The following is a 21,563-nucleotide window of genomic DNA, read 5'->3' as shown; positions in this document are numbered from 1 at the left end:
GGCAGCCCCAAGGCTCAGTTTCTCTGAAAATCCTTTGGAATTCCAGATGGATGAGAAGCCTGGGCTTCACCAGGCATCCAGACCCCACCGCAGCATCACCGGGCACCCTCAGGATGGTAGGTGGGCACTTGACCTGTTTTCAGATGATAAAAAGGAAACAAATTCCTTCCCCCAGACATGTGAAACCTTTCCTGGAGAAGTGCAATTACAACCAGAAAAATCAGGGAAAGCAAAGGCTGGAAACAGTGCAGCACTTATTTTTAATAACAGCTTGGCGTAATCTGCACACATTTTTCAAGCAACATTAGCCTTTTCCTGCCAAGGCCCATCTTTAACCATATTTCTCTTGGAAGATTTCTGCCACAGCTTGAAAGCTTTGTGTGTAGACAAAGACTGAGGGAGAACTGGGAACTTCAGTGATGGAAATAGGTTCTTTCTTTATTTGATGGAGTTGGATGCCTGCAATGAGCAGTATTGCCCTGACCACTCTCTTTCAGCGGGAGGAGGAGGAATGCTAACACCAGAGCTGGGGAGTATTTTGCTAGTGGACTGTTGGCAGGCTACACACACGATTCATGGCCCAATGTCCCTGCTCCTTGCATGGCAGCAGGGTTGGCTCACCAAGAGCAGCAGCCCTGGTCAGTTTGCAGTGCAGAGCTGAGCTGACGTCCTTGGCATTGAGCCTGGTCAGGGGCTTGAGCCCCATGCAGAGCAGCTCCTGAGCCAGCATCCAAAATTTTGGAAAACTCATATTAATTTGGGGAGCTGAATTTATCTTTTGCAAGTGCTGCATGCATGCACACAGCAGCGTAGCCTGGATCTGAGTCGGTTTTATGCCATAGCTATACCAGCACCATGCACAGCCACACAAACTCGGCACGCGGCCATGTGCAAGGTCACTGCCACCCACTGCACCTTTACAGCCCCAGCCCACAGCGGCTAATCACCCCATGATGTGCTTAACCCTGCTGGAGCCATCCGCTAAGAAGGGAGCGGGGTCTTGGAAGCAGCATCCCACAAGCCTGAATTTTCCTCTTCTTAAAACAAGAGCAAGGATGCTGCCCGGTGCTGCGGTCTGTGTCAGGGGATGACCTGCAAGGGTGAGGCATTGTGGCACAGGCATCTGTTTGTCCTCATCCTGGGCGCTCAGCAGTGTCCCTCTCCCTGTCCCACTACAGCGCGGGATAACCACAGGGTGCACAGCCAGACCCCCACCCCCCCTGCAGCTGCACAGGCTGACAGTGACGGCCCCTGGCTGGCAGTCAGGTGTGAGAGCTGAAGGAAGGTGCCTCCAAAAATACCCGTGGGGTTGCCACCCCAGGGGAGTGACAGGCACTGTGATGCCGTTCAGCTCCATGCCAGTGTGCTTTGCTCCGGTGTGGTTTGGCTGGTGCCCAGTCATGCTTAGGCCACCCACTAGAACCCAGGTAGCACACCCAGGGATGAGCAGCCTCCTGCACCTGCCCTGCTGGCACCCATCCAGGAAGCTGCAGGGCAGGGGGAGAAGGGAAATTTGGGGAGGAGGGAAGAGCCAGGTGTTGTTTTGCGCTCTGTGCCAGCTGCAAACGAGCAAAAATCTGTGCACGGTGCCCGCTGCACCCTGGTGTCCCCAGGACCTGTCTCCCCAGCCGGGCAGGGATCTGGGGGGTGATGTCCGATGCCTCTGGGCAGGGATCCAGGGGAGGAATGATGCCCAGTGGCCTCCAGGTAGGGATGTGGGGGGCTAATGCCCACAGCCTCTGGGCAGGGATACAGGGGATAATGCCTGGTGGCCTCGGGCAGGGATATGGGGAGTGATGCTCAGGATCCAGGAGATGATGCCCACAGCCTCCGGGCAGGGATCGGGAAGATGTTGCCCAGGACGCGGGGGTCGGGGGATGCTCGGGGCACCCCCGCGGAGGGAGCGCGGCCGCGCGGGGCGGGCTGGCGGCGCGGCGGGCGGAGCGCCCGGGGGGTGGCGGAGCGCGGCACCGCCCCCGGCGCGGGCACCGGGGCGGGGCGGGCCGGGAGCGCCCGGTGCCGGCGGCGGCGCTGGGGGCACGGGGCTCCGTCCCCGCCGGAGCGCGGCCCCCGCTGCGCGGAGGATGAGCTGCGGCCAGCCCAAGGACATGGAAGGTACCGGGCGGGGCGGGGGGCTCAGGTGCACGGCGGGACGCGCCTCCTCCAGCCCCAAACGCGGCGGACACATCCCTGGGCGGCTGCCTCCTCCATCCCGGGGTGCTGCCCTCCCTCCCCTCCCCGGGGCTGCCCCCTCCATCCCGGGGTGCTGCCCTCCATCCCCTCCCCGGCGCTGCCCCCTCCATCCCGGGGGGCTGCTCTCCATCCCCTCCCCGGCGCTGCCCCCTCCATCCCGGGGGGCTGCTCTCCATCCCCTCCTTGCTGCTGCTCCCTCCATCCCGGGGTGCTGCCCTCCCTCCCCTCCCCGGTGCTGCCCCCTCCATCCCCTCCTTGCTGCTGCTCCCTCCATTCCGGAGGGCTGCCCCTCCACATCCCCCCTTCTCCCCTCAACATCCCGGGGAGGGTCTGTCTGCATTCCCTACCCCCAGTATTATGGGGGTACCGGTGAAATGGACAGGGAAATTTGGCTGGAGCGGGGGGGTGCAGGTGTGAGGGTAGAGCAGGGCAGGGCAGGGCTGGGGGTGCTGGGTCAGGGCAGCACCCCCGGGAAGAGCATGTCACTGTGGTAGGGGGCTCCCTGCAGGCAGGGGTGTCCATTCCTCTGGGCTCCTGTGCCTGCCTCCTGCCCGGAGACCTTGCCCTGCCCAGAGCCATCCTACGGTCCTGCCTGCTGCCCTCACCCCACACTCCCTTGGGTGCCCACCCTACAGAGATCCCCCATTCTGGGGTGCTCAGGGGCCTTCTGGCTGTACACACAGGGGGATCAGGAGCACAGACACCCCCAAAGACATGCACAGTCCCCCCCGAGGCTGTGCCCCAGGGGTCCCTGTGGCAGGGCTGCCTGCCCCTCCGTGCAGGCAGGCAGCGCCTGTGCACACTCCCCTGATGTGCACCCAGGGCACGGGAGGACAGAAAGAGCATCTGCCTTTTGTTCCCTTCCTCCTTCTTCCTTGGAGGACCAGCAGTGAACAGCCGCCGGCCTGAGCTCCATCCCTGCATGGGGCTTCCGTCTCATCTCGGCGAGCAGAGAATTCAGAGGGGAACGCTGGGGCAACATTCATCGCAGCCAGGGCCTGGGCTGAGTATGCCACCCCAGGGGAACCTGGAGAGGCTCGGGGGGGTGTCAGTCCTCTCTGAATGTGGGTCTCGTCCTCCCTGGGACCAACAGGTCTTAGGGTATGGCTCAGGGCAGAATCTGGTCCCTAAGGACATCCTATGGGTACAGCTTCAAAGATTACACATGTTGGGGGGTCACAGAGAGCATTGCTGTCTCCCCAGGGCAAGCAGCAGCTGTGTCCCCCACCAGGGTGAAGCCACATGGAAGGGATGGAGGGAACCAGGGCAATGGTGATGCCGACCAGGCTGGTGGCTTATACAGATGCCGCTAAAAGCAGGATGAGCCCCTCACAAAGCTGCTCCATGAGCAGAGTGGGTTCTCATCCTAGGTGTCCCCAGGGAACTGTGGTCTCATCCACCCTTCACCTGCCTGGAGGAACACAAGAGGGGCAGCCAGCTCCCCGCGAGTCCTTCTCCGGCTGTAGACACATCTCCGGCCCTGTTAGGTGCCACATGTCTCTTTTCCCAGACGCTGGGTGCTGGGCAAAGTGACAAAGGGATTTCACTCACTGAGAAGCTTGTTCCAAGCTTCTCCCAGGGCCTGCTGTTAATCCTGGGAAGCCTGACTGACCCCGGGAAGCCTGGCTGCCCCTCAGCGCAGCTGCCTGCAGACACATCCCCAGCGGGAGGGCAGGTCTGTGGGTCATCCACACGTGTGATGGTGTCAGAGACACAAGGATGTCCCCGAGGCCATGCTGGGAAGTGGTGTCAGAGGGGGGAGCTGGATGCAGGCAGTGTGTTGCCTGTCCAGGCACTGGGCTCCCCTCTCCGTGCCCCTGCCTGCTCCTCCTGCAGCTTGGCCGCCTGCCGCTGCTTCCCGCAGGGCAGACCCCGCTCTCGGGCGAACAGGCAAGCAGCCCCCATGGAAAGGCAGCTCGAAGGCGGTTCAGCCTGTGCCCACCTCGGGACCCACCAGGGATGCTTTCACCGGTGCATGCTGTCCGTCCTGCCCCAAGGTCCCCATCCCAGGGAGGTTTCCCATCCCTCTCCCCAGCAGTGACTGCTGCTGCACTGAGCCTCTCCAGCGCTCACGTTTCACCAGCCATAAAAGTGTCTGGAGAAGGAAAGGGAGCGGCGGCGGGCGAGGGGAGGGAGCGGTGTCTGTCCCTGCTGCTGCCGCAGACCCTGTCCCACCGCCCAGGGCAGGTGGCTGCTGGTCCCCCTGCGGTGACCCAGCCCCTGGAGTCCTCCTCCACCTGCCCTGTGTGGCTGGAGAGTTGCCCAAAATGGATCAAAAAGCCACCAAGAGAAAATGAGCTGGCAGCGACTCCCCAGCCTGCGAGCCCCCTCACACGGGGCTGCCAGATGAGGCACAGGGACCATGGACCAGCTTGTGGGGACCTTGGAAGATGGGGGTACAGCGGCTATTGGGGTACCAGAGGCAAGCTCTCCCCGCTCCGCTCCAGCTCGAGCTCAGCTGGCCTGAAGGCCCCTGCAGCCCCGTTTCATGGTTCAGAACAGTGTTTGCTCACCAACCTGCGCCGCCAGCTGCAGTGACCCCCCTTCTGCCCGAACCCCAAATGTGGCCATGACGATGACAGCTTTGCCGGGTGCAGGAGCAGACCATGCTGAGACCTTCTGGCAGGAAGGATGCTTACCACCGCGCTACCTCTTTCTTTTCCTTCTGCATCCTGAATGCCCCAAGCCCCCGGTGCCCCCGGTGCTGCCACACACAAGCTTGCCACAGCTCCGCTCAGCCCCCGGGTGCTTTGGTGGCCAGTGGGTCTGGTGTCCCCCGCAGCAGCCCCCCCAGGCTTCCTGTCCATTCCGGTGCCAGCTGGCTTTGCCATGGGATTAGGCGGGAGCACATGGGGAAAACGCCAAGCATCTCTCCGGATCAAACACCCACGGGGCAGCAGGGAGGGGGTGTAATTCATCCTTCCCCTCCCCGTGTGAGGCCAGCTGGGGGCTGCCCAGCGCTGGAGCCGGGGTGAGCGTGCAGCCACTGTTTGTTGGCAGCAGGAGGGAGGCGATCGGGGGAGGCAGTCAGGTGTGGACGAGGTATGAAGGGAGGCAGGGATGGAGCTGCGCTCGTGACAGCCGGTGCCGAGCGCTCGCTCGCATCCCTCCTCCCGCCGAGATGCAGCAGGGCCGGCCGTCCCTCTGCTGCGTCTCCTCCATCCGCAGCTCGCAGGGACCACCCGAGCCAGGTGAGGGGGGCTGCAGGGCATGGTCGGGGGGCTGCGGGGCCAGCAGGGTTGCGTGGAGATGCTGCATGTGTATCCCTGGCTGGCGGGCACAGCCTCCAGCTCGGCAGAAAGAGGAGCGGAGGGGATGGAGGGTGTCTGGGTGCTCGTGGCGTTGCTGTGGCTGCTCCTGTGCAGGGCAGGGGAAGGAGAGAAGAGCACGACCTCCACGTCCCTACGTGGAGCTGGCCTGGGGGCTGCCCTGCCATGGGGGTCCTCTGCCCCCCACCTTCCCTTGCTCTGAAATGCTCCCTCGTGCCTGAGCTCAGCACCCCCCTACCCTCACCCATGTGCCGCCGGGCAATGGGAAATTTGGGACCTAAGGGCTGGCCTGGTGGAGCAGGAGGCTGCGGAGGAGCTGCCGGAGGAGCTGCTGGGGGCTCTGGGCTCCAGGGCAGCAGCTGCCTGCCCCCACAGGCGCCCCCGGCCCTGCCTTTCTTCTCCACTTGTTTTCCCTTCGTCTTTACCTCCCCGCTCCCATCTGCTCTCGCTCTGGCTCTCTTGCCTGCAGCTGTGTTTGCTGGAGGAGCATAGATGCCCACATCCTGCTGCTGGTGGCAGATGCTCTATAGCCCCCTATGGATATAGGTCCTGATGATGGCCAGAGCCCCGTTCCCCACCGCTCCCTAAGGGAGCCTTTCTACAGCGAGTCCTGGGGAAGCCCTGGCACAGCCGAAGAGCGCAGCTCTGCCATCAACCCTCCTGGACCTGCCAGGTCCGTATCTGCCCCCAACACCTAGTAGGACAAGCTGTTTTCAGCTCAGGGGTAGCTCAGCACAGATGCAGCAGGGCTGGGTGCTCAGGGTGCCGGGGACAGGACAGCTGGGTGCATGTGCATCTTGGGTGTCGTTAGCTGGAGGGAGCACAACCCACTGTGGTCCTCACCCGCTGGGTCTGGGGGGGGGGGGGGGCGGGCGCTGAGTGTGTAGGAAGCCATTTGAAACATCCCCATCACCAAGACAGGGGCAGAGACCACCCCTGCCTCTGCTCGACACCGAGCCTCTCCGTGGCTCTCCCTTCTGCTTATTTTCCCTAAAATCACTTCCCCAGCCATCAGTCAGGTCCCTTGCCTCAGTTTCCCCAAGGTGGTGCTTGTTGCTGGGTGTGCAACATGGTGTGATGTGGTCTGGATAATCTGGGACACACAGACACATCTACAACGTTTCCTGCTCCGTTTGGCCTCCTCTTGCACAAGGGTGTGCTCGAGAGGTCTCTTTTAAACCTCTTTCCTCTTAAAACCCACTAATGATGAAAATGAGCTGCAGCAGGTTCTCTTCAGACATTCCGCTCTTCCAGAGTGGGTTATCCCCGGAGGTGGATCTCCTTTGGGTGCTGCTCTGCTTTCGGTGGTGGTTCGTGCCTTGCCTGGCTTCCTGTGGTGGGAGCAGGTGAGCTGGGAGATTCTCTGGTCTTTGCTTCTGCAGATCAGCACTGCTTCTGTCAAGCCAGACAGCTTGTACCTGGAGCAGACAAGCCTGTGAGGCCCTAATACCCATGCATCCTCCTCCCACAGCAGCTGGGTCCCTTCAGACACCACCCCCCCCACAAAGGAAAGTTTTGCATCCTTATTGCAACTCAAATACTCCCAGCTTATTAAAACACAAGGAGTGAGGGACAAAAACTACTTGTGGGTAAATGGCTCTTCACGAGTTGTCATTGATGGGTTGGCACGTGTTCAGCCGTCGCTTGGATGCGCAGGTTTGGGCACCCATGGGGCAGCAGCCATTCCCAAGCATCCATGGTCTGCCCTGGGGGGGACCAACCTGTGTCCCCTTCTCCATCAGGGTGCCCAGGGTGGGGTTTATCTGTTCCCTATCCCTCGGTGGCAGCAGTTTAACATCAGCCTGGTCCCTGGAAAGTGGCTCTTTACCCCCTCCCAGCGTCCCACCCGGCAGAGCGGCGGTGACGAGCAGGTTATAACCACATGGCGAAGATCAGCTGCGGGCCCCCATGGCTGCTTGGCGGGTGGGTGTTGAAACAAGCATCGCTCGCGAGGCGTTGGTGTGGGCAAACATCTTGTCTGCACCTGCTGGTTCCCAGCGCCAGCTGGCGGGTGTCTGGGCTCATGGATTTCCTCCTTGGCAAAGGGAAGGGAAGGCAGGAAGGGGTGGATTTTGGCAGTGGAGGGGACAACCCGACCTCAGCAGGTCCTGTGGGGTAGCAGAGATGGGTTTGGGTACCCAAGCGTGGGGTGGGTGGGCACCACGGCTGTCTCTCACCCCCCTTCCCTCTGCAGCTGCCGCCGCTCACTTCAGCTTCTGCCGCAGCCTCCTGGAGCACACGGTCTCGGCCGAAAACCTCAACTACCGTCTGCAGAGGAACCCGGGCAGCAGCCTCACCTGGCACGACGGTCGGAGCCAGCGGGCTGACAGCGGCCGCACCGTCAAGCTCCTGCGGCAGCCAGGCACCGAGGGCGCGCAGGTACCCACTGTACCCCTGGCCCCTGCCCCAGGCTGCCAGGGCAACGCAGCTCCCCGTGTCCCCCACCCCATCGATTCCCCACAGGAGCATCTTCTCCTTCTCTGCAGGAGCAGGCCTTCAGATCCTGTTTTGCTGAAAGCCCTCATGATTATTTGGCTTTTATTTATAGTAATATATATAATTATAATAATTTAATTATTATCATCTGGCTGGGGCCTGTGCTGGGGTGAGCTCTATGCGTCACCTCCCCTCCACACTTTGAGCTGGGACTTAATACAATTTTACAGTAAATGCACCAGAACCAAATTCCTTATAACACCTTAAAATCCCTGAGAACTTGGGTGTGCCTCTTAGCCAGGTTTGGGCCATGGTCCTCCTAAAATTCGGAACTTTTTGGCACTAAGGAGGCTGTGAGCTGAAGGTCTCCAGCTGTTCTCCTGCTGCCCTGCCTCTGCACAGCCATGGGAAGGAGCATCCTCCCAGAGCGTGGCTCCTGGTTCCTAACCCCTTCCCAATGCCCTGGGGGTGACATTCAGAGGCAGCACATCCACCCGGTGACTGCTTGAAAGAAAATGGGGGAAATCAAACAGCCTGGCTTCCAGCGGCCAACATGGAGATGCTTTTGCATCCTGAGGGCCTGGCTGGTTTCGCATCGACGGGCAGCAGGGTCCCACGGGGATGGGCACAGTCCCACCATCAGGCTGTGATGCTCACAGGAGCAGCAGCCCCGGGGGTGCGGTGTACCCTGTCCTGGTGGCACTGTCCCCATCAGCCCTCCAGACACCCCCCGATGGCTCCTTCCCTCTCGCAGCTCTGCAGAAAACACAGGGACAGTGCTGCCTGCACGGGCACCGCTCTCCGGGTGCCAGCTGTGTGCATCATGGCTCTGCCTCGTCTGCCTCCGTGTGCTGTCTCCCAGGGGGGTTTGGCAGCGTGGGGGGAAGGCTTTAATTTTGCTGTGAGCAAGGAAAAATGCCTGAGAGAAGGGAAGTTGCTCCTGGCAGCTCCCAGGGATGGCTCCCACCACCCAAATCGCCCCAGCCACCCACTGCCTCCCCGCAGGAGCAGCCACCATGCCTCCTGCCCGCTCTCCGCACCGGTGCTCGATATTCATGGCTGAGAGTTTATCAGAGAGACAGCCAGCTCAGCCAGCTGGAAAATGAGCCCGTAATTCATTACACCTCCCCTGCCCACCCGGGGGGTGCAGGGGCTTGCTCAGGGACCCACCAAGGAGGTTTTTCTCACCAGGGGGGATGATGCACCCCGAGCTGGCAGCTCTGGGTTTAGGGATGCTGAGATGGGTCCCCAGCGTGGGGCTGTGTCTGATGGGCAAAACGCTTGCAGACCTGAGCATGCCCAGGGAAACTGTGTTGTCACCTCTTCCCTTGTGTCTCAGAGGATTAGGAGGATAATAGCTGCGGGAAGCTCGCAGGAAGCTGGCCGTTATTTCCCCCATTTCTCATCGCTGCTCGTTAGTGAATCCAGAGCGAATCGCCTCCCCCTCCCCACGGCAGGTGCCCTGGCACACTCAGGCGAGTGTGAAGGAGCTGGGGTTGCTCCCGCCGGCAGGCAGCTCCCGGGATGTGTCTGATGGGGTGGGCAGCTGCCGGGGGTTCCCTCAAAGGTGAGGGTTTGGTTGGGAAACCAAATCCTGTGTGTTGCCTATTGCATTTTCCATCTGCTTTGGAGACGGACTCCTTGGTTATTAATTCACAGCCTCCCCAACTTGGCCGCCTTCTCTCTCACTTGAGCATCCCCGGCTGTCACCGGTGAGCTCTGCTTGAGGAAAAGTCCCTTCCCAAGCCCAGATGCTCCTGTGGGCGCAGGCAGCAGCCCCTGCCAGGCTGGCCAGGCTCCGTGGGGCAAGCAATGCCCGGCATGGGGCCAGGACAGATGTCCCAGACCCCGCTGCCCTCCACTGCCTCCTCTCTGGCATCTCTCAGGGACACGTCATTAGTTTCAGGTTACACGGGATGTCTGGAGTCCCTGTTACACTAATTATCTCCGCTCCTCTATTAGGCATGCTTAATTAGCCAATGCTTGCACGCAGTGGTTGAGATTGGCATACCACAGCCCAAGTGCTGTCGACCTTTCCCGTGTCACTATGTCCCCGCAGCAGCCACTGCTGCCACCATGCCCCACTGTGTCCCGGGCATGGGTGAGGACCATGCTGGCAGGGATCCTGGCAATCTGGTTCCCCCGTGTCACGGGCAGTGGGGACCCCTTTTCCATCCCCACCCAGCTGTAGTTCAGCCCAGAGCAGTGCTGGCAGCTTGGGTGCAGGGAGCTGCTTTGGAGGAATGGTGTTTGCTGGTGCTGCTCAGGGATGAATTCTTGGCATTGCTGGCAGTGGGCGAGCTCACCATCTCTCCTGGGTGCTAAGCCCAGGAAACAGTGGATTCCTGCATCCCCCAGCCCCATTTTCCAGCCAGCCTTGAGGATCCCCCAGGGAGAAGCAGGCTCGTCCCCCTGTGCTGTTACAGCTCAAGGCGTTGATTTGCTCTGTACCGAGATAAATCCAGGCTGCAACGACCTCGCAAGGCTGGAATTGCTGAGATGTGGGCGAGGAAATGGAGCTGCTGGGTGGCTCAGGGCGAGACCAGCCGTTGCAGCAGGCAGCTGAAGGGGTGGAAGGAGGGATGCCATCGGACAAGCCCCGTCTCCCCGTGGGCACTGCTTCTCCACCTCCATCCGCTCTGCTCTGCCGGTGCTGGTCCCATCCTGTTGCCAGGCACCGAGGCCAGGCGGGTGGCCAGTGCCAGAAGGAGCAGCCTGCATTCGGGACCCAGACGGTCTGGGGAAGGGGAGAGGGCACATAGCAGAGCTTTCTGGGAAGTGGAGTGTGGCCAGGGCATGCTGGGGTACTGAGGACTGTGACCCCCAGTTTATCCTGGATGTCTCTCAGCATGGCAGCACCCCAAGAAAGGGCTGCAGGGTTCAGAGGGTGCTCTAGACACCTGCGAGGCTGCAGGACCTCATCGTGGCTGGGCAGCTCAGGGTTGAAGGAGGCTGAGATGGAGAGAAAGGGAGAGTCTGTCCTGCTCCAGGGCACCAGCTGGCTGCTCGCTGCTTCCCTGGGGACTTCTGGTAGGGACAGCTTTGCACCAGTACCAGCTTCTGATGGGGGTGGCTTTGCCATGGTACCCGCTGCCCCCCAGGACCTTGCTGGCTCCATCCCCACTAAAAGCTGCCATCAAGTGCCCCTCTCTGCCCAGTGAGGGGGGGGGACACGCTGGGGACCCACGGGATGTCTCCCAAGCCTGTGTGATGCTCTGTGGAGCTGGGAGATGTAGGGGTGGGAGCTGGAGCTCCTGCCTGCAGCAGGAAGGCTGGGGAGCTCCTGGGTGTGGGGTGTATATAGGGCAGGACCCCCACCTTGGCATCCCATCCCCATTCCCACCGCGTCCCTCACTGGTTCCTCTGATGCTGCTGTTTCAGGATGAGCCCAGGGTCTCCAGAGGGTGCAAAGCCACAGTCTGCCAGCATCGCCGGGGTCCTGTGCCACCGGCCAGCATCCTTCTGTCCCCGTGGGCTGTCCTCCTGGCTGAGGCATTTTCCTCCTTGCAGGGTTGAATCCCACTAATCCCCTCCCTTCCTGCTCCCCACAGGGCCGTGCCTGTGACCACTATGGCATCTACCACACCAGCCCCACACTGGGCAGCCTGGCCAAGCCGGTGGTGCTCTGGACCCAGCAGGATGTGTGCAAATGGCTGAAGAAGCACTGCCCACATAACTATCTCATCTACGTTGAGGCGTTCTCCCACCACGCCATCACAGGTACAGCAGGCACCCCCGCTTAACATCTGGTATGAATTGCCATTAGCTCCTGGAAAATAGCTGTTTGGAGGTTCGTGATTTGGAAGGCAGGTATACCCCCCATTTCTGTCCCCTCACCCCATGGAGATGCAACCAGGGTTAGAGCAGCACCGTGGCATTGGGCATGGGGACACCTGGAGGCATCTGCCACCGGGGTGAGCTCCAGCACAGGCTGGAGGTTGTTGAAAATGAGCATAAATCTCCCAGGGGAGATTGTGGTTTATAAAATGAGGAAGAGTCTTCTCCTCACCTGGATTAATATAGTAAGAATATTGTAATAGTTTTTTAAATATTGAAAAATTTTACAGAAGAGAGAAGATCTCTGTCTGGCTGAAGTCCAAGTTGCAAATGTTTTTCATCCAGGTCTGAATCCAGCTCCTGACCAAGTCCTTGGACGATGCTTACCCCTCAGACCTGCTCCTCCCCTTTGCCCCCTGGGGATAGTGGCTTTGACCTCTACATATGACCATCATCCCAGTCTGACTGCAACATGTGCATGGCTGGGCAGAGCTCTGCCAAGGCCAGGAGAAAGCAGCCAGGAGAAAGCAGCGGGGAAGGGAGTGCTGGAGCAGCCCGGGAGGGATGCAGAACCCTAATGCAAGAGCTCAGCCAGTCCTTGCATGGGAAACAAAGGCAGCATTAGCAAATGTACGCTGGGAAACAAGGACAAAAGCTGGTTGTAAATCCCTTGTCTAATAGCCCCTGGACTGGAGGAGAGTGGCTCGCCGGGGACGGTGGCAGCAATGCTAATGTGTTTTGATGGGTACCCCCATTCCCCCGGGATGGCCAGCCTGCGCGGGGGCTGTGCGCTCAGAAAAACATCTCCTGATGCGGGAGGTGGAGCGGAGAAATGGAAGCTCCTGCCTGCAGGCATGAGTTACGTGATTACTGGAGCCAGGACTGTCCTGAGGCTGGGGACTTCAAGCTGCCACCCAGCACTCCCCAAAAGCGGGGCCCCTTGTGAGGCTTCTCCATCCCTATGGGTCCAAGTGGTGAAAGAGCATTTTAGGATTTCCTCCCTTTCCTCCTTCTTGCTCTCGCATGAAGATGGGCTCCCGTTTGAGTTGCACTTTGTCGGTGTCCCCACCACGCAGTGCTGCCAGCTGGGCGCTGAGCTATGCCATGTTTGCAGGTCGGGCACTGCTGCGGCTGAACGGGGAGAAGCTGCAGCGCATGGGCATCGCCCACGAGGCGCAGCGGCAGGAGGTCCTGCAGCAGGTCCTGCAGCTCCAGGTGCGCGAGGAGGTCCGAAACCTGCAGCTGCTCAGCCAAGGTAGGGCCGGCGGGAGGCCGAGCAGGGTGAGAGGCTTCGAAGCGCAGCCCCAGGGAGGCTGTGCCCCTCCTGCAGCCAGCCGGACAAGCAGGTGCAAATGCAGCCCACGCCGCGGCTGGGATGGGGTGTGGAGCCCAGGCTGGGGACCACGGAGAGGGGGTTGTAGTGCACAGGTTGGGGTGCGCTCGGATGAGTTGTGGTGCACAGGTAGTGGTGTGTGGGAACAGACTGGTGCACAGCGATCAGTTGCAGTGCACAGGTTGCAGCGCACAGAGAGGAGTTGTGGGGTGCACAGGGATGGGCTGTGGTGCTCGAGGATGAACTGTGGTGCACAGGTTGTGGTATGCAGGCATGAGTTGTGGTGCACAGGGACAAGCTGCGATGCACATGTTACAGTGCACAGGGATGGGCTGTGGTGCACAGGGATGGGCTGTGGTGCACAGGTTATAGTGCACAGGGATGGGCTGTGGTGCACAGGGATGGGCTGTGGTGCACAGGTTACAGTGCACAGGGATGGGCTGTGGTGCACAGGTTATAGTGCACAGGGATGGGCTGTGGTGCACAGGGATGGGCTGTGGTGCACAGGTTATAGTGCACAGGGATGGGCTGTGGTGCACAGGGATGGGCTGTGGTGCACAGGGCCAGGCTGTGGTGCACAGCCCCAAATCCATTAGTGGCATTGTGCATGGAAGGGATGGGATTCTCCGGGGCTGGCAGTGGGTGAGCTGGAACGTGCCACCCTGCAGGCTGTTTATTCCTTCCTCTCCCGCCTTGTTCCAGCTTCTTTTGGAAATGTCTCCTAGCTGATCCGTCTGTTTGGCAGATTGCACCAACACTGTGAATCGAGCACCTCTGGGATGGACTGTGCACCGCCGATATGAGACCTGAACCATATGCCTGGAATACGAAGAGACAGCTTCCCAGCCACTCCGGGCTCCTCTCCTTCTTCTTCTTTCTCTTTCTTTTTTATGAATACATTTCCGTGCCGAGATGGGAGGTTTCCTCCAGCAGACATGGCTCCTGCCTAGAGGGAAATCAGCAGAACAGCCACTGGGACAGACGAGCTTTTGCCCACCTGAGCTTGTCGGTTCACAGGGAAAGAGATGGAAAAAAGGGGATGACGATGGGCAGGGCTCGGCATTGCGGTCAAATCGAGCACAGTTATTCCCGGGACGGCTCAGAGCCGTGCACAGGACGGTGAAGCATTATGCACGTGGGCAACATCCCAGCACTTGGCAGCTCATGTCCGTACCTCGGAGCTTATTTAGGGAGCTTTAGTTTTCTCTTCAGACTGGGCTGTCTTCCAGCATCCTAGGAGGTCACGTTATCAGTAGCAAATAAGATGACCCAACCAGCCAAAAAAAAATTAAAAGCAGGGCCAAGCCACCAGCACTTGGCTCCACTTGCTGAGTTAAAAAGGGAGCTGAGTCATCAGAGCTGGAAAATCCGAGAGCAAAGGCAGGGTGGATGTGCCGGGGGTGCCGTGGCCTGCAGGAAGCTGTGCCAGGAGCTCACCCTTCATCTGTCCTCGTTTGCGGGCAGACGGGGAAGCCAACGCAGAAGCTGGGTGGGAGTAGCCGGGGATGCTGCCGGGTGGTGCTGGGTGCTGCCAAGGGTGAGGTGGGGGATTTCTGGGTGTCCCCTGGCCATGGTGCCCAGCCGTGGTCCCTCCTGCACCCTCTGTGCTTCCACCAGCTCTCCACAGAGCCCTGCTCCTCCAGGCATTTGCAAATGCTCAACCCAACCCCATGCCCAGGGGCTGATGATGGTGCCACCAAACCCAGGCACCATCCCGATGACCCAGCTCGTCACTAAGGCGAAGCAACGTTTGCCGTTACACCCCCACCACCCCCAACCCCCTGTCCAGAGCCACAGATCGCTCGTGCAGGCAGGTAAGGAACAACGGTGCATAAAACCAAGGATTTGGGGCAGGGTGGGTGCTGTCACCTCCCCACGTTCCCCCTCCAGTGATGAGGGCAGAGGTATGGGACCAGGGGGGTCCCGAAACAGCAGCACCTCAAAGCCCCTGGGGAATCAGAGCTGGCAGGGATGCGAAGGCAGGTCATGGTGGCCCCCACCTGGGTGCCCATCCACCACCCACCTGCTCCTCTGCTGGTAATAAAACAAGAGACTGTTATTTTAACGTGCTGCTCTTCTGACTCTTCCCATGCATGAACCTGCGCCATAGGTTTAGTCCCTCCAGCCCTTCCCAGGGATGCTCAGGAGGTGCAGCGGCAGCTGGTGTCATCCCTGTCCCATCGTTGTCCCATCACAGTGACACTGCTCCTCAGTGAAGGAGCTGGGAGATTTCCATGGGGCTGGGATCAAAGATGAACTGAAAACAAGTTGTTTGCCCACAGCTAGCAAGAAATCAGGGTTGCACCCATTCGTTTTTTGTCACCCCCTTGAAATCCCCAAGGAAACTGTCCCCAGAGGCCTCCAGGCAGTCTGGAGGTGTTAGTGGGGCAGGAGAAGATGCAATGTCCCAGGGATTTGCCTCCAGGATTTGGAGGGCAGGAACCCCCTAGGGCTCGGACCCCCCAGGCTGGACAGGGTTTCAAGCCAGCACGTGGCTCGAGGCTCAGGGAGGGATGTGGTGGGGCCTGGGCAGGATGCAGGATGCACGGAGCAGCCACGGGCTCCGGCTGCAGTGGCCACATTGGGTCCCCAGGAGGGTTTGTACAAGGCCCAGGTGATAGAAGGGTCTCAGAGACAAAATCTGTTCCCAAACTGTTTTGGTTTGGCTAAGGGAAACACCAAATCCTACTCAGGTCCAAGCAGATGAATTCTCTCTCTTGCACCAGGGTGATTTCCACGATACTGGCACTGTCGAAGGAGTTGATAACTCATATCTGCCACCCTTGGAGCAGAAGTCTGGTGCTGGGCTGTAGGCAAAGCCTCCAAATTTCCAAAATCAAAATTTTCTCCAGCCCAGAGAAAGGCATTGCCAGGTCGATGCCTGCAGCAGAACAACCCAGACCGTGGCGGCCGCCTCCCCCCTCGCTCTGTGTGTGTTGGCTCGGCCGGACCTTGCCAGCAGGTAATTCCCATTTGAGCTTTGCTGTGGTGGAGCAGAGGGGGGCTGCGACCCCCCAGCTCCATCTTCAGGGAACCAGCTTTGGGGCATTGCTGTGCGCAGCCCTCATCTCCCCCAGGACACAGAAATTGGAATTTCCTCCTCTGCCCGTACTGACCTTTTCAAAAATGCAGCAAAATTGGCTCTCTTTGCCTCGCTAGAACCTCACCAGCGACAAAGCTGGGAGAATTTACTGTATTTTAAGGAAAGGAAAGAAAAAAAACCAGGGAAAAAAATCCCATCTCCTCTGCTGTGGCGGTGCTCTCTGCCATGGGCTCCGCATCAATGGCCACGATGGAGCCATGCACCCGCCCTGGCCAGTGCAGGAGCCACATTTGCTCCTTGTTACCCCCTTAGGTGGAGAGCAGAGCCCTGCGCAGGATGCGGCCCCATCCCCTCCTGATGCGGCTCCATAGCAAGCTATTAAACCTTCGAGCCTGGATGGATCAGAGTTAAATAAAGCCCAAGCAAGACAACCCGTGGCCAAGAGCCGGGTTGATTCTGCCACCATGGGTTTAGTTTTTGCTCTGGCGGTGGGTGCTGGAGGTGCAGCCGGAGCAGTGGCGGGGGTACAGGGGGCTGAGGGTGGCCGGGGAGTGGGCAGCACCCCCAAGAGCCGAGGATGGCTGCTGGGTGTCTGGCTGCGGGTGAGGCGCATCGTTAGAGGGAGATGCTGAGCTTCTCTCCAGAGCTGCAGAGCTGCACCGGGGAGAAACGGCTTCTCCAGGCTCCCCCAGCTCCGGGCTGTGCTCACGCAGCCAGCTGCTGGTGGTTTTGCTTGGAGTGCAGCTGGGGTTCATGGAGCGGTGCTGGGGCTGCCCCTGACCCCATGCAAAGGCAGGGTGCCCCCCAGGTGCCCCCCAAAGCCTGGCTGCCCTTTACTGTGCTCCCGAGGGTGTGTGTGGCCGTGGGTCCCCCCTCTGCTGTGCCATGTCCATGCCAGCTCCTCATCCGCAGAGAAGAAAGCAGAAACCCTGCCAGGGTGCTCGCCGGAGCCCGAAGCACAGCCATCCTGGGGTGTCCCTCTGAGACTGCCCGGGCTTGCTGAGACCTGGCAGGACAGGGCTGGAAGAGCCGGGTGAAACAGTGTTCACAGAGCAGGCAGGAGGATGTCATCCTGATGCCCAGCCCCCTGCCCTAGCGGGGTCTGTGCCAGCTGCGCCTTCATCCCGGTAAGGATGGTGATGGTAAGAGCAGAGCATCCCTCCAGGCTGGCTCTGGACCAGTGTCTGGTGCCATCTAATGCCCTTAGCTCATCTGAGGGGCACCCAGGGCCAGACTCTGCCCAGGCAGCACGGAGGCATCCAGAGCAGCCCTGATCTTGGCTTTGCCTCCAGTGGCTCTAGGCATGCAGCAAAATCCTTCTGCATGGTGGCAGCGAGGAAGCACCATCATCCCCATGGGCTCCTGAGCGAGCACCTGGGCCAGTAGGTACTGCACTGGGATCCCCAGGTGCTACAGGGAGACGGGTACTTGGGGTCCTGTCCAGACCGAGGGAGAGCTCAGACACTCCTCAGCTTTTGCCGAGCAAGAAAAATACCTTCTATTTGTCTAGCACTTACCTGCCAGTGGTATTTCAGGCACTGCCCCAAAACAAACAGCACCAGACAATGAAACGCAGATGAATCGGGTGTAGTTTCATGCAATATTAAAACCAGACAACAATTAAAGTAAACAGAAAACACCAACAGGCAGCAATCAATCCCTTGCAGCAGGCAAGAGATGCAGGCAGCAGCACCAGGGTGAAGGGGCAGGCAATGGCAGCTACCGGAGAGCAGGTGACTCTGTCGTCTCTAATTAACTTTTCCTGCTTGTGGCAATTTTTTGCAATAAGCAGGACAGTACACTGCTGACATCAGAAATAACATTCATCATCTTCTTGTCTTATAAAGGAAAAATGCAGCAATCCCTTCTCAGTGGTAGAGGCAGTTTGCAGATTCTAGCAAGGTTTTCAAGCAGGAAAAAAAAAAAAGCCACCACAATTGCACATCGAAAATGCATGCCTAATTTGTCCAAGTAATTACTGAGCCCAGCTCGATGATACAGATACCTCCAGCTCTGAAACGCTGCTGATTGCGTCTCTGATTCAGGAAACGAGCCCTGTTCCCCCAACATTGAAATTCATGCTGGGCTATGAACGCAGCCTGCGATTTCCCTGGCTGCAGGGGGTGTGAGGACACAATTTGCTGAGCAGAGAGGGATGGCAGCACCTGCTATGCGCTCTGCTGAACTGGAGCCAGTTTGAATCTGAATGCCCATTCCCAGTAGATTACATGCTCAATCTAATTAGGACCCTGTCCTCCCATCAGTTGTCCAGGGGGAAATATAAACCACCCCAAATCATTGCATTCTTGGTGCTCTCAGGCAGCTCATTATGAGTTGGGTTTTTTTTTTGTACTGGAGACCTGCAGAACCCGAAGTGCCACGGCCATCAAAAAGGAGAAATCCCAGTTGTTGTTGGCACGTGTCGTGTGTCGGGGCCTCACAAGCCCCAGGAGAGGCAGGCAGGGGGTGGGTGGTGGTGGGGACAGCAGCCCGATGGGCCCACACGGGTGCTGGTGCAAATTATAGCATCCCGGGGAGGTGTGAACTGGGGGAGGCACTGGCATGTGGCTGCTCCTGGGATGCTCCAGCAGCGACATCCCGGCACTAGCGAACCTCTAGCTGCCTTATCCCAGAGCCCCGGTTGCCATCCTGGCTGCCTGGTGCCAGAGGACAAGACGGGGCATGGGGACACGCAGGGTCTCGTGGCGATCTCGGCAGAAGCCTTCTGCCCCAGCATGTCCTCGCTGCATACCCAGGGCTAATCAATCTTGATTCATTGCTAATGAACTCGAGAACAGTGTTGGGATGGATCAGGTGCCACTCAGGGTGAGATGGATAATATAATTAAGATTTCCTCAAAGGTCCCGTTTTTCTTACCTTGTTAATTAAGCTGATGTGGGGCCCTCCATGCAGAATGCATAATGAGAGGCTGCCAGAGATGGAGCTGGCTATTAGCAGGAGGTGATGCTGGGGGAAATGCCAACCTTAACCACAAGGCTCAGGGTATTTTGGCAACTCTTTGGGGCTTTGGTTCCCCCAGAGCGGCCAAAAGCTGATCTCTGCTGAGGAATCGCTGCAACCTTTGCACCACAGATGCATTTGGACTGTGCAGGGCAGAGCACATGGGCACAGGGATGCAGGTGGAGATGGACGGGTTCAACACTGCCCGGGACAAGCTGAGCACCATGGCAGAGCTTACGGCTTCCTAAAGGACTGCCACGATGTGGGGAGCCAGGCATTGCTTGCAGAAAGCTGTGAGCAGCCCCATGGCCTTGAGGAGCAGCTCTCACACGGCTCTGGGGTCTGCAGCACGGGGAGGAGGGGATGCTGCTCCACTCCCGATGGCCCAGGAGCATTTTTGGTACTTGCACTCTGGTGGTGACTTATGACAATGAATTAATGGCCTCTTAATAAGGGTGACAGTTCCCTTAATTAGAAAGTAACGGAGCTGGGATAATTGCTTCATTTCAATTTTTTCCCCTATATTACTTCCTTCATTTTTGGGTTCTCATTCATGGCTCCTGGATACCCGCTGGGAGCACTGCCTCCCTGGAGCCAGAAACACTCACCAGCGAGGAGGGAGGGAGGTGGGCGCAAGTACAGCTGCGGTGCTGCCACTTTCACTGGGGCAGGGATGAGGTAGATAGTTTGTCCCAAAATTAATACTATTTGGGTCAACCAGAGGTGTTCCCCAGCCTGGGTGCACAAGTAGTCTTGCTGCAAAAACAAGCCCTGCAGAAACACATTGAAATATTGGCAGCATTTCACTTGGGTCACTTTTGGAAGGGAAAGTTTCGGGTTTGGAATTGGCCCGGGCCGTTAGCTGGGGGGTTCATGTAAAAACCTTCGACCCCTCCAACCAAACTGAGCTGCTCGGCTTCCCATCAGAGGATGCCTTTTGTAAAACTAGGGAAAATTTGGGGGTTTGTGTGGGTTTTTTGCAGCCACACAGCTTTGTCACCAAGCCTATGCTCCCTCGGTCCTGTCCCACGCCCTGCATCTCCCGCTGCACTGCATGGGGCTGGGGGTGCCCCAGGGACCTGACGCCCCCAGTCTGGGACTGGCTTCTGGCAGGAGTTGCCCCGCACACCAATACAAACCTGTAAATAATAAAAAGCTGCTGGGACCTTCATTTTTCCCTGCAGGCAGGAGCGTTTCCTCCGTTAACCTTCTCTCTTTGCATTGCAGCCATTTTGCTTTCTCGCCATATCTAAAATTAAATCTGTTAGGGTTTTCTGTCGCTCTTTTTTTTTTTTTTTTTCCCTCTCCCCCTTTTGCTTGTATTTGCTGAGTGCATTCAAGCACAGGGAAGGAAAAAAAAATAATAAAAAAAATCCATCAGCATAATTCATGGCTCGCACAGTCATCGTGGGCTCCGGTTTCCAATCAGAGGCCCGTACTGCGGAGCCGTGCCGGGGAGGGCTGGGGCTGGCCCGGATGCTGCTTCACAAACCACCAGCGATTCCCTCTTTGTTCTGGGATCGCTCTGCTTCAGCTCAGCCAGCCCCCACACAGCCCGTCCTGCGGGTGCGGGAGCGTGGAACTGGTCTGAGGGCCTTTGTGTGTCCCCCCGCTCCAGTTCTGAGGATAATAGAGGATGGAGCAGCCGCTGAGCAGGTTTGCATGCTCTGGACCCAGCTGGGATCCTTTATCCTAGGATAAAGGCCTGGGAGACATGGAAGTGCCAGGTCCCTCACCTCTGTGCCTGGTGCATGTGGCTTAGCTGACGTGGGCTGAAGGCTGGGCACCCAGTCCCTCCCAGTCCCACGCACTGAGCATCCCACCACCCCCGGCAGAGATGCTGGTTCTGGCCCTGCGCAGCCTCACATGCACAGCACTTTGCGGGAGTTTTTGAGACATCTCCAGAGCAGCGGCATGTGGAAGAGGCTCTGCAAACCCAGCATCCATTTTATTCTAACAGAGTTAATGGTCTGAAAAGTGCTGCTGCAGCTGCTTGGGTTAATATGTGTTTTAAAACTACTCACCGAGTAAGTGCCCAATCAGCCAGCCCCAGGCTGGGCGAGGGGCATGGTCCTGCCTTCAGGTCCCAGCACCCCAGGAGGGTCTGCAGGCAGAAAACCAGATTATTTCCCATCTTTCCTGTAAGAGGTTTTTTGCTCATTTATGGTGCTTTTTAACTCTGGGCCAGGTATCTTTACAAGCCAGGAGTGACCCTTGCCAGGGGTACCTGAGATGGATGCTGGCTTGTGGGTGGGTGTCACCACACCAGCTGCATCCTGGCAGACACAGGGGCAGCTTCAGGGAGACCTTCTGCTTGACACCAGCACGAGAGGCTGGGAAAGCCATGTCCGGAGCACACGTAGGATGGCAGCACCTCTCTGTGCACACAGCCTGGCCGGGGACTGCTCTGATGGCAGCAGTGGGGTCTTCAAGAGAGCTGGGGTCCCTGGGTGGATGTGGAGCCTGGTCTGTGCCTCCCTGGGGGTAGTGGAGCCACAGGGATCTGGCCTCTTGGTGACACTTGGCTGTCAAGTGTCACCAACCAAGATAA

General features: G+C 58.8%; 1 protein-coding gene across 3 annotated transcripts; it reads left to right on the top strand.

The window, feature by feature from the left end:
* The first annotated feature begins 2,009 nt into the window (after window positions 1-2,009).
* SAMD10 (sterile alpha motif domain containing 10) lies at window positions 2,010-15,102 on the top strand. 3 transcript variants are annotated; one of them, XM_055814770.1, is made up of 5 exons: window positions 2,010-2,115; window positions 7,657-7,841; window positions 11,450-11,618; window positions 12,790-12,930; window positions 13,754-15,100. In XM_055814770.1, exons 1-5 carry the CDS (start codon window positions 2,085-2,087, stop codon window positions 13,816-13,818), a joined length of 591 nt encoding a protein of 196 aa, XP_055670745.1. In that variant the 5' UTR covers window positions 2,010-2,084; the 3' UTR covers window positions 13,819-15,100. The 3 variants fall into 3 exon arrangements, with proteins under 3 accessions (XP_055670745.1, XP_027645926.2, XP_055670746.1); XM_027790125.2 differs by lacking the exon at window positions 2,010-2,115 and adding an exon at window positions 2,575-5,384; XM_055814771.1 differs by lacking the exon at window positions 2,010-2,115 and adding an exon at window positions 2,576-5,384 and having other exon boundaries at window positions 13,711-15,102.
* Window positions 15,103-21,563: the final 6,461 nt, after the last annotated feature.

This window comes from Falco peregrinus, chromosome 9, assembly GCF_023634155.1.
Source record: "Falco peregrinus isolate bFalPer1 chromosome 9, bFalPer1.pri, whole genome shotgun sequence".
Classification (NCBI taxonomy): Eukaryota; Metazoa; Chordata; class Aves; order Falconiformes; family Falconidae; genus Falco; species Falco peregrinus.
This window is presented reverse-complemented; position numbering and strand designations above follow the sequence as displayed.